This window comes from Schistocerca americana, chromosome 4 (genome assembly GCF_021461395.2).
Source record: "Schistocerca americana isolate TAMUIC-IGC-003095 chromosome 4, iqSchAmer2.1, whole genome shotgun sequence".
Taxonomy (NCBI): Eukaryota; Metazoa; Arthropoda; class Insecta; order Orthoptera; family Acrididae; genus Schistocerca; species Schistocerca americana.
Genome location: NC_060122.1, coordinates 852,284,019 through 852,303,794, shown reverse-complemented (window position 1 = coordinate 852,303,794; position 19,776 = coordinate 852,284,019). Strand labels below are relative to the sequence as shown.

Genomic DNA, 19,776 nt, shown 5'->3' with positions numbered 1-19,776 from the left:
CACACACACATAAGAGATTGTTGTGACGGGCAAGTTTTCGGAGCCAGTGGCTCCTTCTTCAGGCAGACAGGTTGAAGGGGAAGAAAGAAAGGTGAAGGAAAAGGACCGCAGAGTCTAGGAAAAGGGGTACATTTCGGGAAAGTCACCCAGAACCACGGGTCAAGGGAGACTTACTGTACGGGATGAAAAGGAAAGACTGATTGTTGGGGAGTGCATCAGATGAGATTTGAAAACCTGAGAGCACTCCCCAGCAATATCTTTCCTTCTCATCCCATACGGTAAGTCTCCCCTGACCCACGGTTCTGGGTGAATTTCCCGAAATGTACCCCTTTTCCTAGACTCTGCGGCCCTTTCCCTTCACTCTTCTTCTTTCCTCTTCAGCCCTTGTGCCTGAAGAAAGAGCCACTGGCTCAGAAAGCTTGCCAGTCACAACAGTCTTTTACGTGTGTGTTCTGCCACCGTTTGGCGAGTAGAATATTATTAAAGGATTTCTCACAAAACCCAAAGGAATTATGGTCATGTGTAGAGGCTGTAGTGGTACCAAAGGCAGAGTTCAGACACTCATGGACGAGACAGAAACTAAAATTGAAGGTACCAAACCAAAATCAGAAATGCTGACCTCTGTTTTCAGATGATCTTCTACAAAGGAAAATCATAGGTTTTGCCCCAAATACTTGTCACACCGCAATGAAGATGAGTGAGATAGATATTAGTGTTGATGGTTTAAAAAAAAATCTGGAATTGCTAAAATTGAACAAAACTCCAGTGCCCAATGCAATCCCTATCAGATTCTGTGCTGAATTTGCACCTGAGCTAGCCCCTCTTCTAACTATAATCCATCGTAGATCCCTCAAACAAGGGACGAGAGATGCAATTCTGACGTTACGGCTAATAATGGAAGCAAGGCTAAAGAAAAATCAAGACACTTTCATAGGATTTGTCGACCTGGAAAAAGCGTTCAACAATATAAAATGGTGCAAGCTGTTCGAGATTCTGAAAAAAGTAGGGGTAAGCTATAGGGAGAGACGGGTCGTATACAATATGTACAACAACCAAGAGGGAATAATAAGAGCGGATGATCAAGAACGAAGTGCTCGTATTAAGAAGGGTGTAAGACAAGGCTGTAGCCTTTCGCCCCTACTCTTCAATCTGTACATCGAGGAAGCAATGATGGAAATAAAAGAAAGGTTCAGGAGTGGAATTAAAATACAAGGTGAAAGGATATCAATGATACGATTCGCTGATGACATTGCTATCCTGAGTGAAAGTGAAGAAGAATTAAATGATCTGCTGAACGGAATGAACAGTCCAATGAGTGCACAGTATGGTTTGAGAGTAAATCGGAGAAAGACGAAGGTAATGAGAAGTAGTAGAAATGAGAACAGTGAGAAACTTAACATCAGGATTGATGGTCACGAAGTCAATGAAGTTAAGGAATTCTGCTACCTAGGCAGTAAAATAACCAATGACGGACGGAGCAAAGAGGACATCAAAAGCAGACTCGCTATGGCAAAAAAGGCATTTCTGGCCAATATTGGCCTTAATTTGAGGAAGAAATTTCTGAGGATGTATGTCTGGAGTACAGCATTGTATGGTAGTGAAACGTGGACTGTGGGAAAACCAGAACAGAAGAGAATCGAAGCATTTGAGATGTAGTGCTATAGACGAATGTTGAAAATTAGGTGGGCTGATAAGGTAAGGAATGAGGAGATTCTACACAGAATCGGAGAGGGAAGGAATATGTGGAAAACACTGATAAGGAGAAGGGACAGGATGATAGGACATCTGCTAAGACATGAGGGAATGACTTCCATGGTACTAGAGGGAGCTGTAGAGGGCAAAAACTGTAGAGGAAGACAGAGATTGGAATACGTCAAGCAAATAATTGAGAATGTAGGTTACAAGTGCTACTCTGAGATGAAGAGGTTAGCGCAGGAAAGGAATTCGTGGAGGGCCGCATCAAACCAGTCAGCAGACTGATGACCAAAAAAAAAAAATCCCTCAAATGCTCAGTGGTTGGAAGACAGCACAGGTCATATCTGTCTACAAGAAGGGTAGTAGAAGTGATCCGGAAAACTACTGTCCAATATCATTTGACATCAATTTGTTGTAGAACTTGGAACATATCCTGAGCTCAAACAAATAAAGTATCTTGAATAGAATGATCTCTACGAAAGCAGGATAGCTTCCAAAAACATCTATCATGCAAAACCTAACTCTCACTTTTCTCACATCATATACTGAAAGTTGTGGATCAAGACAATGAGGTATGTGCAATATTTCTTGATTTCTGTAAGGCATTTGTCTCAGTACAACACTTACACTTTCTTATCGAGAGTATGGTGTATGGTGTATGGGATACCAAGTGAAATTTGTGACTAGATTGAGGATTTTCTGGTAGGGAGACTGTAGCATATTATTTAGAATGGAGAATCATCAACAAACATGGAAGGAATTGTAGGTGTGCTCTAGAGAAGTGTTCATGTCATACATTAATGGCCTTGCAGACGATATTAGTAGTGACCTCATTGTTTTTGCAGATGATGTTCAACTTGCTGTAAGTGTTCAGAAATGTAAAATTATGCATTTTACAAAAAAAAAAAAAAAAAAAAAAAAAAAAAAAAAAAAAAAAAAAAACAGTGTTCTTGTGGAGAAGTGAGCACTGTGCTCACATCCATTTCTTCTGCGTGTGGTTGATGTATGTTATTGAGTCGTGGAACACTGCCATCAGTGTGTAGGGTCGGAGGAGTGCGGACAGGTGTGGAGCCCGTAACACCCCCCGGTCAGAGGCCATATGGTATGACAGGTGATGCTGACGCAGATCCATTTCAAATCTTGAGTCCAACCCCAGGGAAGGAGGTTGCAGTGAAGGCAGTGGAACAGGTGGCGCCAGCTGTGATGAAGGTGGCAGTGGAGGAATTGTCGGCTGCAGTGGCAAGTGAGTTGTGATCCCACACCGTGATCCCTCTGGGTCTCCGACAGCTAAAGGGGGCACCCACAGCAGAGGACACAGTTGTGAAAATGTCGGCAGCTGCGGGGAAAAAGACCAGACACTGGCCACGCTGTTGGAGACGGCCAGGCAGACGGATGGGGTGGGGATGGTGGAGGCACACCGGGTGCACAGCCGCCCCCTCGAGGTTGTGGCTAGTCGACACGTTGCAGTATCTCCCCTGAGCTGTGCAGATGGCACGGATGTGTCAACTGTGGGTTTTCTTGATTATTGCCGGCAACCATTCGGCCGGTGGCAAAACCCACGAGTCCAAACAGCTGTGCCAGGTCAGAGCATTGTCTGGCCAGTTCCAGCAGACTGCCTGATGTCAGTCAAAGCAGCTGTAGCAGAGTCCATGGTGATAACCGTGCAAGAACTCTGCCACACTAATATTGCCAACAATGGTGAACCTATAAGAACTGAGGAACCAGTGAAGACGTATTTCCAGTGACACATCCAAAATGTATTTTTTTTTTTTCCTCGGTCTTAAATTTTGTGCTAGTTGTCTGCTTCCCATTTGATTGAGGATGGAAAGGAGGAGCCATGATGTGGCAAACACCATGTTGCTGTAACTTAGCAAACGAAAGCGTTGGAATGTTGATAGAGACAATATAAACAATAAAAAAACACAAACAAATTTCAAGCTTTCGCAACCCAAGGTTGCTTCATCAGGAAAGAGGGAAGGAGAGGGAAAGACGAAAGGATGTGGGTTTTAAGGGAGAGGGTAAGGAGTCATTTCGATCCTGGGAGTGTAAAGACTTACCTTAGAGGGAAAAAAAGGCAGATATACACACCCATCTGGCACATATACACACACAGGCAGACATATCAGAACAGTATTCCAGAACATTCCACAACATTCAAGAGTTTTCTGGAATGTTCCACAATGGTCTGGGTTGTTCTGGGATGTTTCCTAACGTTCTCGAATCTTCCCAACTATTCCCCAACATTCCAGAACATCCTGGACCATTGTGTAACATTCTGGAAAGTTGTGGAATGCTCTTGAATATTCTCAATTGTTCTGAAATGTAGAAATTTCTAGAAGGCAAAACTTCCCAGCCCTTATACACTACTGGTCATTAAAATTGCTACACCAAGAAGAAATGCAGATGATAAACGGGTATTCATTGGACAAATATATTATACTAGAACTGACATGTGATTATATTTTCACGCAATTTGGGTGCATAGATCCTGAGAAATCAGTACACAGAACAACCACCTCTGGCCATAATAACGGCCTAGATATGCCTGGGCATTGAGTCAAACAGAGCTTGGATGACATGTACAGGTACAGCTGCCCATGCAACTTCAACACGATACCACAGGTCATCAAGAGTAGTGACTGGCCTGTTGTGTCGAGCCAGTTGCTCGTCCACCATTGACCAGATGTTTTCAATTGGTGAGAGATCTGGAGATGTGCTGGACAGGGCAGCAGTTGAACATTTTCTGTATCCAGAAAGGCCCGTACAGGACCTGCAACATGTGGTCATGAATTATCCTGCTGAAATGAAGGGTTTCACAGGGATCGGATGAAGGATAGAGCCACGGGTCGTAACACATCTGAAATGTAATGTCCACTGTTCAAAGTGCCGTCAATGCGAACAAGAGGTGACAGAGACGTGTAACGAATAGCACACCATACCATCATGTCGGGTGGTACGCCAGTATGGCGATGGCGAATACACGCTTCCAATGTGCGTTCACTCTGATGTTGCCAAACAAGGATGCGACCATCATGATGCTGTAAACAGAACCTGGATTCATCCGAAACAATTACGTTTTGCCATTCGTGCACCCAGGTTCGTCGTTGAGTACACCATCGCAGGCTCTCCTGTCTGTGATGCAGCGTCAAGGGTAACCACAGCCATGGTCTCCGAGCTGATACTCCATTCTGCTGCAAATGTCGTTGATCTGTTCGTGCAGATGGTTGTTGTCTTGCAAACGTCCCCATCTGTTGACCCAGGGATCGAGATGTGGCTGCACGATCCTTTACAGCCATGCAGATAAGATGCCTGTCATCTTGACTGGTAGTGATACGAGGCCGTTGTGATCCAGCACAGCATTCCGTATTACCCTCCTGAACCCACCGATTCCATATTCTGCTAACAGACATTGAATCTTGACCAACGTGAGCACCAATGTCGCGATACGATAAACCGCAGTCGTGATAGGCTACAATCTGACTTTTATCAAAGTTGGAAACATGATGGTACGCATTTCTCCCCCTTACATGAGGCATCACAACGTTTCACCAGGCACAAAGATGTAAACTCAATTTTTTTTTTAATTGTTGGAACTCCGAATGAATGACTTACTTGAGTTTAAAGATTGGTTAGAATATCGGGTTATAAGTGGACGTCCCACGATATTCAAAACGAAATCATTGATTTACTAGGAAAGTCTGCATTGCGAAAGGTATTGGCTTAGGTCAAGAAGACTGAACATTTTTGTATTATGGTTGACGAAACAAGTGGTTCTTCGATTCATGAACAAGTGTCCTATTGAATTCATACTGTCGATGATTCCTTAATCATCAACGAATACTTTATTGGCTTATACGAGACCCTCAACACAGAATCACAAACTCTGTTTAGTAATTTAAAAGACGTTTTTGCTCGTCTTGATTTGTCAATGGATAACATAAGAGGACAGTGCTATTATGGTGCCTCAAATATGAGAGTTTAGGTCAAAGAACTAAAAAAGTTAGTTTTGGATACACGACCAAAAGCATGTTATTGTGCACTGCACTGCTCACAGTGTAGGCTTGGCAGTTGTAGACAGTCTCAACCATCTTACGTCTATTATATTATGGCTTTAGCCAAGGACTTAATAAACTCCGTAAGGAAATCCAACAAAAGGATGGGACTTATCAGAAGCATACACTGTGAGAGCGCCAATGACCAAGCTGGTCTACAACCCCTTTGCCCATCTCAATGGACTATGCAAGCTTCTAGTATCTTAAGAATATTGAAAAACTTTGAAGAACTTCTACAGTTTTTTGAAACATTTTCTGCAGAGGACAAAACAGAGGCAGGTTACAAATGTGCAGGCTACCTTGAGTCAATGTTCAAGACTTATTTCTTTTTACATCTTTATCACCATGCATTTAACCCAGTAGAGGATGTCAGTGAAAAAATTCAATGCCCTCATGTAAGTGTTGCTGATCTGGAAAAAATGTACGAGAGCTTGATTTGTATATTGAATGGAAGGCGTGATACTTTTGGGAATTGTGTTTAAAAGAAAATCTTCATAAGTTAATGACCATTCGCTTCCTCGGAATCAAAGTATACCAAAGAAGTATGAAAACGATGAAGCCAGCTCAGCGCACATTTTCAAAACCCCAAAGGTATACTACAAAGCCATTTACATTGAAGTTTGTGAAACGGTGCAATCTTGCATTACTGAGCGATTTGATTCAACTGGACTTGCACAGGTCATTGCAGTTCAACAAGAGTGCTTGCTTTTAGTAGACAGAGGTGAAACAAATTTGGAAATAAGAAGTACATTACACAAGAGGCTGCAGTTGGAGAAATGTTATGTGAAGTAGTGAAGTGCATTAAGCTTCTCACAGTAGTTTCAATCATGACAGCAACAGCAGAACGTTCATTTAGCGCCCTTAGACATCTGAAGTCATACCTTATTATCAACAGTGGGACAGAAACGTTTGAACAACTTGGCTGTTCTTCATGCCCACCGAGATGTTTTGGATGAATTGGATATCCGACCAGTCATCAGCGATTTCATATTCAGTAATCCAGTCAGATGGTCAACATTTGCACCTTTCTAAAGACACTCTAGCCCTAATAATGGCATTTAGAGCAATATTAAAATGCTTTATAAAATAGAGAATTAAATACATACATGATGTTAAATTTTCAGTTTCGAAATATTAGTACTAGTTTAATACTGTATTACTATATTACTATAGTACTGTAATAGTTATTTTCAAATACTTAAATATTTTTAGGGTGTAAGACCCAATTAAAACCCGCTATTTACATATTTTTTGACTGACAATATTGGGCATACTATATTAACTTTATTAACTGTGTTAAAGCATCAACTTTGAGGTATTGTTTTTATTTAATGACCCCTGAGCCTTATTCAAAGTAAGCTTAAATTAGCTATTTCACTTATTAATCAAAGTGCTATTACTGTGCGACAGCAATATTGTATGTTTTATTCTTTTAATGATTTAATATAATTTGTCTTTTCAAAGCTATATGTTTAATGCTGTGTAATAGTCTGTAAGCACGATTATTACTCTAAATTAAATTTGCTTTTTACGAAAATACCGTATGTGTTTATGTTTTGTTTCTTTTTTCAAAGCCAAAAAATGTGTTGGGCTTTTGTCGAGTTTACCGGAGTCTCGAGGTACCAAGAGGCCAGTTTTTTAAGTTTTAATGTTGATCACAGGACTATAAAATGCTTAAAAACTTTAAGTCGGCACCCCGTCTCCAACAGCAATATAGGCTTCAGTGATTAGACCAGATAGATGTGCATTTTGTTTATCATAAGATGCTATTTCATTAAACCCTTTAATCAAAGCATTTCTTTCTGTGCTAGTTGTAATTATGAAACATTTTAAGTGTGAACACTTATAGTCAACACCGATGTTGTGACTCTTAGCTCGAATGGATTTTGAAACGCCTACAGCTCAACCATTAACCGTCCTCTTATTTGAACTGGTTCCCGATTTTCTAGTGGAATATTTATCATAACTACTGCTTGACATCGTTCAGATTTTCAAACGCTGTTTCATCAAACACCTACAGGACAATTAACAGTGCACTGACAGTATTATTCCAAGTCTATGTTTACACTAATGAAGAAATAAACATAAATTTACATTAATTTCTTCTGTCTCAGCATTTCTTCACAGTAATTACTCTTTTCTTCACTCCGTTTTAGTTTTTTGCATTTTTCATTGTCTTACCTGCCCATTTTTCACCACTCCTGTCCCACCTTTGTTACGTACAATGCGTTTAGCTTTTCACTGTTATTAACTCGTGCATGATGTTTGAGCAGTAACCTTTACCTTGCATATTACCCGGTCTTCCACCTTTAAGCTCTTGGGTTTTCAAATCTTGCCCAATGTAGTCTCCAACAATCTGTCTTTCCTTCTCATCCCGTGCGGTAAGTCTCCCCTGAACCATGGTTCTGGGTGACTTTCCAGAAATCTACTCCTTTTCCTAGACCTCTCTGGTCCTTTCCCTTCATCGCTCTTCCCTACCCTTCAACCCTTCTGTCCATAGGAGGAGCAACTGGCTCTGAAAGCTTGCCTAATTACAACCTTCTTTTATGTGTGTCGCTTCTTGGTGAGTAGATTTTTTTTATCTGTCCAATTGAATTATTACTACTGTACACAAGTACAATATGAACGAAGCCCACAAGAATAACAGCAGGTACAAACCTCTCTGAGCAGATCACAAACACAACTGAATGACATGTAAGCAAACTTGTGGTGGGCACTGGACATCAGGCGCTTGGTGAATGAAATTGGTAATATCTTAGTCAGTGGCTCCAAAAGTGTGGGATATTTGAGCACATTGTAGTATTTTGCCTGTGGCAGGAAAACTGTATGTTTCCAGACACTAGTTCCAATGCTAAGATAAACAATCTTGGTCCTACTATGAGAGGGGGAGGGGGGGGGGGGGGACCCAAAAATAACCGGAATTTATTTCTAGAAAGCATATACTTTATAGTTTTCAAATACAACCTTAATCTCCTTCGAAGTACTCTCCATTAGCAGTAATACACTTGTCCAAACATTCATTCCAGTGTTCGAAACACCTTTTAAATTCGTCCTTTTTGATACCTGCTAGCACTTTCATGACATTGCGTTTTACGTCTTCCACATCCTTAAAACGCTTTCCTCTCAAGCTTCTTTTCATCCTCGGGAATAGGAAGAAGTCTGAGGGTGCTAAACCTGGCGAATAGGGTGCGTGGGTCAAGATAGTCATCTTCGTTGAGGCCAAAAACTGGCAATCGCTGAGAGCCATGTGCGTGGGAGTGTTGTCGTGATGCAGGAACCACATGCCAGAATCCCACAAAACCAGACGTTTTCATGACAAACTTCTGCGAAGTCGTTTCAAAACCTCCAAGTGGAATTGTTGGTTTACTGTCTGGTATTCAGGAACAAATTCAGAGTGTACATTCCCTTTAATGTCAAATAAACAGATCAACATCGTTTTCTCATTCGATTTCACTTGTCGAGCTCGTTTTGGTCAAGGTGAGCCAGGTGACTTCCATTGTGATGACTGTTGTTTACTTTCTGGGTCGTACCCATAGCACCATGACTCATCACCTGTAATGATTTTGTTGAAAAAATGTGGATCATCTTTGAACGCGTCCTTCATTTCGAGACAGGCTTGAACGCGACAATCCCTTTGATCTCCGGTAAGAAGCTTCGGCACGAATTTTGCTGCCAGTCTTCACATCCCCAAATCGATGGTCAAGATGTGCTGAATTGAGCTCCAGGACAACCTGGACAAGTTCTCAAGTTGGTCAATTGTCCTGCGTTGGTCTTCACTGATGAGATCACGGATTTTGTCGATGTTGTCTTCGCTTCGAGCAGTTGGAGGTCGACTGGAACGGGGCTGATCTTCAACCACCATTTCTCCCTTTTTAATCTGAGAAAACCATTCGTACACTTTCATTTTACTAAGAGCATGGTCTTTGTAGGCTGTCTGAATCATCGCAACATTTTCTGCTGCGTTCTTGCCGAGCAAGAAACAAAACTTCACTGCCGCACGTTGTTCGTAAGAACTAGCCATTTCCTCGTGTCACGTCTGCACTGTACGCACGCACAAAGAACTGCCAAAGAAACCACACTTCTCACTGTTGGGTGACACCGCGTGGCAGAATGACTCAGCAAAGGTCCTACTACAACCCTCTGGCGATGCAACCTGCTACTACAAGTACACGGTGTGCAGCATTACGATTCCAGTTACTTTTGGTTTCCCCCTTGTATATGTCCTCTATATCTGTAAAGGGAATTCAGTTACACCCTATACATTCAGTTATGAAATTTGTCATAAGTAGTCCATACCTACAATGTTAGAGGAAAAAATTACTTTTATTACCCAATATTAAAGCTGCCAGTGCTTCAAAAAGGAGTTCAGGATGCAGTAACAAAAATTTCGGTTGCGCAATAAAATAAAATGCCTGAGAAGTAGCAAAACAAGTTTTAAATATAACCGAAAGTCATGTCTCCTGGACAACTCCTTTCTATTGCATGGACAAATTTATATTTAAAAACTGGAAGGCTATGGAACAACTAGTTTTTAAGTATAGTTGTGTGAGTAGGACAAAAAATAACCTGTTCATTAATGTTAACACAAATCAGGTATACATATCCTGTAAACTAATCCCAAGTAATTTTAATCAAAGGATCACGCAAATGATGTGTGGAACATGTAACTATCTAACTAATTATCTATCTATGATTATAATAGAGGGAAACATTCCACGTAGGAATAATTATCTATCTATCTATATGTTTGTGTTAATGAGGTTATTTGTAATGACTGATCTGACCTATTCCACGGCAGCATCTACTGGACATGAGAATCCCAGTTGTTTACACACAAGTTTTATATGTCATATTCATGATGAGTGCTATGATATTGAAACGTTGTTTGAAGAACATTTAAACAAGTTGAAACTTCCTGGCAGATTAAAACTGTGTGCCCGACCGAGACTCGAACTCGGGACCTTTGCCTTTCGCAGGCAAGTGGTCTACCATCTGAGCTACCGAAGTACGACTCACGCCCGGTCCCCACAGCTTTACTTCTGCTAGTATCTCGTCTCCTACCTTCCAAACTTTACAGAAGCTCTCCTGCAAACCTTGCAGAACTAGCACTCCTGAAAGAAAGGATACTGCGGAGACATGGCTTAGCCACAGCCTGGGGGATGTTTCCAGAATGATCTCATTCTGGATTTAAACAAGTTGCTAAAAGTATGTTTACATAGTTGCCATTGCAACTATATGTTTGATTGGTTGTTTGTGGTTAACAGTTAATTTAGAACATAAGATGATTTGTTATGAGGACACACACAAAAGAAAAACTGCACTCTTCATTTGAAACAATGAATTGAGATTGGGAGGGGCATATTTGAAATCTCTGTCTGTACCATCCAAATTTAGGTTTTCCATTGTTTCTCTAAAACAGTTAAGAGATGATTAGTAAGAAAAAGACATTGCTAATTTCTTTCTCCTTCATTTACCTATCTGTGCTTATCCTTTGTCTCTAATTAGTTTATTGTAAGTGGTATCTTCCTTCATTTCTTCTTCCTGCTGACAGATGACTTTTTACCATAGGTCATTGTCAAAGTGTTTTCTGATTATTTTTGTCTGTTTCGAGCTCGAGCTCCATCTCTAATGACCTTTTCATTGACAAGAGGTTAAACTCTAATCTTCCTTTTCCTTTGAGAAATTTATGCTAGCAAATAAACTAACAGCAAATGTGTTGAGAAGAAATTATATTTTGCTACAGGTATTACTTAAATGAATATCGGGTTAAAAAGCATAATAGTTGGTCGTATTTAGACTATGTAGCCCATTTGTTCCATTTGATTTATTTATTAAGCTTAACTTATATTTGTTGCCTGTGGCACGACGACATAATTGTATTACAGGTGTGAAGGGAACGCCACGCACATGCCTTCATGTGATGTTATCTATCATGGATGCAGCTGTGACATCAAAAACTACATTGTACATGGTACCTCCTCATCCAAGCTTACTGGAAACCTGTTACAGTATGCTTTATTACCTGTGCGCCAACAACAACACCAGGGAACCTGTGCTGAACTACCTGCGCACCTGCAGCAATTTCTTGGCTCGACATCTTGCAGCTGTTCGTTTTGGTCCAGAATACAGTTGTAAGTGTCTTACTTTTAGACATGTTTCCATGTAGTAACTGTATCATATATTTTATTCATGTAAACATGTTGGATTTTATTCTGATAGTCTACTTGTACATGAGATGCAGCAGATTATGAATTGATTACCAAGAAGTTGTAAAAAAATTTCTGGAATTTGTTTGCCCTTATCATTCGTAAAGAGTGGTCTTAACAAGAGCATGTTTAGAAAGAGGACTTCTGTGGTCCCCGTTCTCAGTGTTGGATTGCAGTACTTTCCAGTTATCACATTAAAACTGCCAAATAAGAATAAAAAACTGACATTACATTATATGGATATCACAAGTACAGTGTTTGGTAGGTTTTGTACATATTAGACATAAAAAAACTATTAGCTAGCAATGTCTCTTGTTTTTTAGAGACACTAAAGGAACTTAGTTTTGAATTTTATGGATTATAAAATTACAGTTGTGAAGTCTAATGTGAGATACTTTTAAAATAATGAAATAAATTTGGCAAGACATCTGTATTGAACCTCTTAATCTAACTGTTGATGTTGAGCTGTTGCTTGACAATCTTCCACAGCACTCTGTCAGGAAAACAAAAGAATTGTTGCATCATTTGAAGCAGATAGTACTGAATAATGAAAGTGTAGCCAAAGTAAAGCTACAAGAGGTATCTCACTCTTGAAGCACATGCTTGAAAAATTGTCATGAGCTGGCTGCAATATGAGGCAGCAGAATTTTATGCAGAGATAAGTTTTCAGCCAGTCAAGATACCAGCCAGTGTGGCACTTAGGCCTGCTGCTGGATCACATTTTGTGTTTTCCACAATATTTCCTCGGGGCAACTGCTAGACATTATCGGATTGTATCTGCTGGTTTCTGCTGGCGAGTAGCAGTAATTGTGAGATATTTTAACTGATTAAATCTGGAGAGTGTTTGTGTAAAGAAGTTATATTAAGGTATAGGTTTATTTTTTTAATATTCCTTTAAGTTTGCTGTATTTTATTCATAGCCTTATAAAGGCTACATTTCAGAAAACCCTCGTCCAGAAACATTAGTGATTTATTATGAATGTTGTATTTCTCATTATTTTTTTATAGCATCAGAGCTGAATCAAGTAGCATGGCTACTGAAAATAATAGCTATTGAATTAAGAGAGACAGCAGCAAGCAAGCAGATCCCTCACCTTACCAGTCTGGTTGACCTTCTAGTTCGTGAGCCAAGTAGCCCTCAAGAAAGCACACAGGAGCCTGTGAGAACATACAAGCTAATTGAAAATGAGCAATACCTCTTCAGGCCCAAAGGACTTGGTATGTAAATACTGTGTAATGCATCAACTCACTGGTGAAGACTGACAAATTTTATTGTGGTTACTTCACTGTGATCTATTTATTATTTTAATTTTATTTTTCAGTTTTATTTAATTACTTTGAACAAAATATAAAATTGTTGTAGATAGTCACTTTGGACCCCCTCCCGTGCCTGAGAAAAAAAGCTTTGGTTTTATGAACTATGGTAACTATATAGAATGTATTTGGAGACATTAATTCATTTTTTAGTGAGGAATACTTGTTTTATGACAAATAAGTTATTTTCAGAAGTTTGGTAATGGTTAGTATATACTAGAAGACAGTACCGCACATTGATTGCGTACTTAATCCCAGGATGAGAGCACTACAGCTACATTGGCACTCTCTCAAAGGAAAAAAGTAGAATGACCAGTCTCTGCATTGAAATACTAATTTAGCCCTTTTCATGTGGAAGGACAAGCCAGAAAGTTCATCCAGTTCACCAGGCATACTGAAGTTCTGTATGTTACCCTAAAAGTGGCTTGGTATTTATACCATGTCATTACTTCTGTGAACTTCAACCAGCATCTTGGCTCCTCTTATGGTGTATTCTTTTGACAGATAGGTCCATTTGCATTGGACTGTTGAAAGCACCCTTTTTTATTAATAAAAGTCTCTTTTATTGGCTATTTTAAATGTTTACATATCCTAAGGACGTTTCCAGCTCTCTAAATTGTGTTGGTATTTGCATTTTGTTAGACTGCAACTTGCAGCATGCATCATGGCAGATGTCAACCTTTCTATGGCCACACTGCGCGAAACTGGATCAGGACTGACTGATAAAGTGAAATATAAATAACAATAAAACAGAACAGTAAGAGGGACAGGCGTCGTGCAAGGAAAAATTTCTCTAAACTCTTAATTAGGAGTTAGAAAATGTGTAGAGGACTATATAGAATTCAGAAAGGTCTTGTTCACAGACTCTTGTGATTTATGCCTAAAGATGACCCTACCAGAGTGCTGATATGGATGGTAATTGCCTTAGTGTGTGTCATCGAAAAAAACCTTTACTTTATATTCAGGGAAAGCCTAACTGGAGTAGAATATAAGTCTGCATATATCACCTGGGAAATCCATAAATAAGAGTATAGGTTGCTAATGAGACACCAATGTAAAATAAATTACTCTAAAAATAGAATGGACTGAGAAACACTGGGAGTAGAAAACAGTGGGTGTTGCCATTTTGAAACTGCAGTGAAGACATTGTAAGATGCCATGATGGTTGAAGTTCACAGAAGCAGGCACTAATGTGTCATTGCTCCAACCTCCAGTTGTCATCAGTGTGTCTTAGGTTGGTAGTATGCTGTGTTGTGGTGTGCCATGTTTGACATACAATAATAATTGGATATTCCTGGAAGGTACAATACATAAAATAAAGAAAGCGAAACCACTTGGGTATAGCAGAATGATGTGTGGAGCATTATACACATAACAGAAAAGTTAGTGTGAATACATTTTCCTGTTGTGTGTTTCTGTGCTCCACACATCAGTCCACTATAAACGAGTAGTTGCTTTTCCCTTATTTTACATAATCTTTGACATATTGCTTTTACATTTCATGCATGTATCAAATGTGTTAAAAAATTTGATATTTCCAGTACTTTTGAGTTACATCATACAGCCTTCAGTTTTACAATTTTTATTGTAGGTATCACGCAGAAGCCTAAAAGTCGTCAGACGTTACTGGTACTGCTCCATTTTCTTGATTTCCAAGTGCCAGGAATATCACAGCCAGCGTGGGAATTTTTTGAACCTGCACAGATATCACAGGTAAAATTCCAACAAATAAAAAAGAGGGAATTTTCCTGTATTAATTTCAGCAATGTCTTTTCCATTAATGTATTCTTTTATTTATCTCCCATAACAGCTAATTGCAAAGTGTCAGATATCATCAGTTAATGGAAATCTTGTGGATGTGAAAAAGTTGCACAAAAGGTTAATGGAACAATTGCAAATACTTCAAAATACATCAAACACAGCACAGCGACCACTTGTCATGGGAGAAATACAGGTAGGAAAAACCTTTTTTTGATTTTTAACGAATCTTATCACATCATTCATCTGCATTTTCTGAATTGTAAAACAGCAGAGTAAGGCATGAAGCTGAAAAAAATTGCTGATTACTGTTTCATACCATCTTTTGTAGCGTTACCTTACTGCTAACCTTACAAGGATATGTATCTCAAAATTAAAGCTCACTCTTTGTGCTTGTTTGTTTTCAAATAAATATGTTTTGAAGAAGGATGCTGCTGTGAGCAAACACAGTTTTTCTCTCTTCTTTTCACCCGTACGTGTTACGGTGAAGTTTCACCATTGTTAGTGTGCGAGACAGCAATTTGGAATAGCTCAATTTGCTGCAGCTCTACTCTTTAAATAATGTTTTATTTCCAGAATGAGATTTTTCACTCTGTAGTGGAATGTGCGCTGATATGAAACTTCATAGCAGATTGAAACTGTGTGCGAGACCGAGACTCGAACTTGAGATCTCCGTCTTTAACGGGCAAGTGCTGTACCATCTTAGCTACCCAAGCACAACTCACGACCCATCTTCACAGCTTTACTTCCACCTGTACCTTGTGTCCTACCTTTTTAACTTCACAGAAGCGCTCAGGAGAGCTTCTGTGAAGTTAGGAAGGTGGGAGAGTAGGTATTGGTAGAAGTAAAGCTCTGAGGACGGGTCATGAGTCGTGCTCGGGTAGCTGAGAGGTAGAGCACTTGCCCGCGAAAGGCAAAGGTCCCGAGTCCGAGTCTTGGTCCGGCACACAATTTTACTCTGCCAAGAAATTTCAATGTTTTGTTTATTTATTAACTTATTTAGTTCGTTTCCTTCGCTGTACACACAATTTACGTAGCTTGTGTACAGAACTGTCAAATTTTCATTCATATAGCATTTCACTTAACTTACATATTAAAAGAGAGAGAGAGAGAGAGAGTGTGAGAGAGAGAGAGAGAGAGAGAGAAGTAACACTGTGCTGCCTCTAATAGTCACGTGTTTTTTTTCTCCACACTCACACAAACATTGTGACCAACTCGAAAGGTCTACTGTCACCTCTGCATTGTTAGTGTTTAGAATCGAGGAGATCACAGGAGCGAAGAACTGCGATGTTATCCGTACGTCTGGGTAGGGTTACCCATTAATACGGGCGCATCTGGGTGATAGAAGTGGTCGAAAAGCTCGACAGAGTCAAGCTTGATAGAAGAGCGGTTTGAAGGGCAGAGGGAAAAAAGTGCCAAGGGAAAAAAACCTCTGCGACAGTGTCAGGTTGGGTAGTAAGGGCAGTAGCGGTTTCTTGCTATCTGCGATAGATCGTGCAAGGTAAGGTTATGTTAGCTGTTGGGTGTCATGCATCAGTACCATAGAAGCGATGCCAGATTGTCATGGAATGATCAGTCCTGTCGAGGAGGTGAGCGCTGCTGCTGCTAGGCCGACGATGTCTCCTGGGGCAGCTGCTGCTGCTGCTGCTCCTCCTCCTGTAACATAGCTATGTCGTCGTAGGCTTGTCAGTTCGATGGTCCTCAAAAGAACTGGCAGTGTGATATGTGTTGGGAGTTTGTTTGTGAGTCGTGTTTGGCTTCCCTGCTATTGCCAGTTCTCATGGCAGAGGCTCAGCTAGCAAGCTAGTCAGTGGCTGATGTGCAGGGGCTCGCCTCATTGTGTCGTTTGCGTAGTTACGAAGTTACCATAGATGGTTAGTCCCTAAGGAGTGTCTTTGGGCGCTTGTGTTTCCATCTATGGTTGTGATCGTAGTTGCCCAGGTGTAGGATGTGAGGATTGTTAGAGTGACTTGATTTCTTGTACAGTCGTGTGGCGAGTTTTTTTGAATACCTCCTGGAGAATCTCCAGTCAGTATTCTTGCTGAAGGTCTGCTGTCCATGTATATCGAGGAGCATTGCTTATGATACGTAATACCTTGTTCTGTATTTTCTGAAGGCGGTCCAGGTGTGTGGACGCTGCGTATCCCCAGACAGGAGCTTCGTATGTCATCAGCGGTCTAATCAGTGTCATGTATAATGTCCTAGACACCCTCCTATTCAGTGTACTATTCCTGTTGAGCATACTTGTATGGCATGTGATACATCTGTGATAGTTTTCCTGCCATTAATGATGGTTCAGAACCAGAACTGGTAGCACAGATAGCAAAGTGTTCCATATTTTATAAAAATTTGTACATGCTGTTGGCCATTGTCTAAGCAAGATGTTCACTAAGCTTCATTATTCATAGTCTACTTTATCGACTGCTGATGACAATAATATATTTAGTTCATATGTAAACATTTTACTTAAATAAATATTCATAATTTATGTTACTGTGAACTATGTTTGAGTTAAAATTCAAACCTGCTCATAATTGTTTGCTTGAAGTTTGATATACAATAGCTTATTTGAAAGCTCCCTCCCCTTCCATCATTCAAAGAAACATTTTACTTTGTCCAAAAGTTAATATTTCGAAAGTAATTTGTATTGAAAATTTTTGTCTTGTAGAATGTCCCATTCTTAAAATGGAATACTTTCCGAAATACAGTGTTACAGCTTTGTTGCCCCAATTATTCTATTTCCAAAAGCGTATACTATACTAAAATAGAAGGTTAGTTTCTTGTAACAATGAATATAATCAATTTTTCACAATATAATGTAATTTGATAGACGAAAAATCTACTCACCAGTAGCTGCAGCAGAACACACATATAAAAAAGGTTTTACTTATGTAAGCTTTCGGAACCAGTAGCTCCTTCTTCCAGCAGAAGGAAAAGGGGTGAAAGGGAAGGAACTGGAGAGCTTTAGGAAAAGGGGTGGAGTTTGGAAAAGTTGCCCAGAACCCTGGGTCAGGGGAGACTTAACACATGGGATGAGAAGGAAAGACTGGTTATTGGGGACTGCACTGGATGAGCCAGTTACATTTGGTTAGTTTATTAACTAGTCCAGCTACAAATCCCCCACACATGTTAAAACTGCACTCACATAAAATAGTACCTATTATTGTTTCGTTTTTTAGTTTACTGGTTTTGTTTGAAGGCTTACAGCCTATGTAGCTTGCCAATCTGTATTGATAATTAAGTGTAATACAAGACCAGCAAACTGATCATCTGAGGTAGTTACGAACAACAAACACAAATGAGGTGAAAGTAAATTCCGACTAGACTGTGTACAGTTATTTTACGCTGAAGTTCCTAAAAATCTGTGTGGAATAAAGCAGAGAAGAAATTCGACAAGACAGAGCGTACGAAAAGAGTTGGTAAGTTACAAGTGGGTATCATTTTATTTTATGTTTATCATGCAAGTTTTTACCCTGTCTTTGACAGAAAATAAAGTGAACCCCTTGACGATGGTGAAATTTCACCAAACCGTTTATGAGCAAAAAACTGTGTTTGATCGTGACTGAAACCTTTTTCAAAACATATTTACTGTTTTAGGATGTATGTGCTAATATTGTGATCAATATTACAAAAAGAAAGATTTGTACGGCATCGTCGGCTGTGAGACTTCGAGGCGTAGAACTGACTGTTCAATCTGAATTCGTTTTGTTCCTCTGCGCACAACGGTCCCCTTACTTTGTGGAGGGTTTCAAGTGTATCTGTATAGTGTAAGTGACTGCGTATAATGTGGATCTGTATAGTGTAGGTGACCACGTATATAGTGTGGATCTGTGTAATGTAGATGACTGTGCAGAGTCGTTTCGACGTCGTTTCTCTGCACGAGCGTCTTGTCATTTGGACTCTCCTCCCCTTTCCCCTCATACAGTTTAATGTGTGTCAGTTTTTGCTACTAATTGTGATAAAAATATTGCGCTCAGGTGCCCCTCTGCTTGTCCTTCCGAGTGGCCATCAATAACTGTGACACACTCTGTTTAGAAATCTTACAGTTGTGCTGCATGTGGAGCCCCTCTCAGCCTGGCGCCCAAGTAGCACCTTATGTTGGATGACGATGACGATGACAACTGGAATAGGAAGTGATTAGTGGTGGTAAATTGTAACCTCCACCGTGCAAGATACAGTGGCTTGCGGAGTATGTATGAAAGTATTTATTAAGAAGATTACACATCATGTTGACACCAGGTCTGTCAACACAGAGGCAGCTGCGAAGCCACTGACTGCGCACTCCACTGGCCAGTGCTCAGTTTTGCCTTGGCCCGATTCTGCCTTGGCACTACACTGCTTGTTCTAAGTCATGTTTATAATTTCACACCTTTACAATGCGTACAGTTGGTTCTCTGAAGAATTTGAGAGCAGCAGGAAGGAAGGAGTGAAGGAATGGAAAGGAAGGCAGAGAAATGAGGGCGAAGTAATGGGGAAAGAGAAATCGTGTACAAACAACCCTTTCTCTGAGAAACCCATTCCTCTTGGCCTCTCTTTGTCTGTTCATCTGTAATCAGTCTTTCACCATTGTTTCTTGTACAGATGATAAAGGCTTGAAAAATCTAAGAGAATGAAATTAATTTGTTAAAAAAAATGTTGAGTTTTTGGCATTACACGTAGAAAATTTTGAAATCAAACAGTTTCTAAATTTTTGTATGATTAAGATATTAATGTTAACATATTAGTTGAATTTGCTTAATTTTTTTTCTCTG

General features: G+C 40.0%; 1 protein-coding gene across 1 annotated transcript in view; it reads left to right on the top strand.

The window, feature by feature from the left end:
* LOC124612680 (nuclear pore complex protein Nup205) overlaps positions 1-19,776 on the top strand; it is a 314,008-nt gene that overhangs the window by 209,874 nt on the left and 84,358 nt on the right. Inside the window, exons 19-22 of the mRNA XM_047141009.1 lie at positions 11,633-11,878; positions 12,962-13,171; positions 14,859-14,980; positions 15,078-15,221. Coding sequence (XP_046996965.1) covers positions 11,633-11,878; positions 12,962-13,171; positions 14,859-14,980; positions 15,078-15,221 — 722 coding nt within the window. The remainder of the gene's footprint in view (positions 1-11,632; positions 11,879-12,961; positions 13,172-14,858; positions 14,981-15,077; positions 15,222-19,776) is intronic.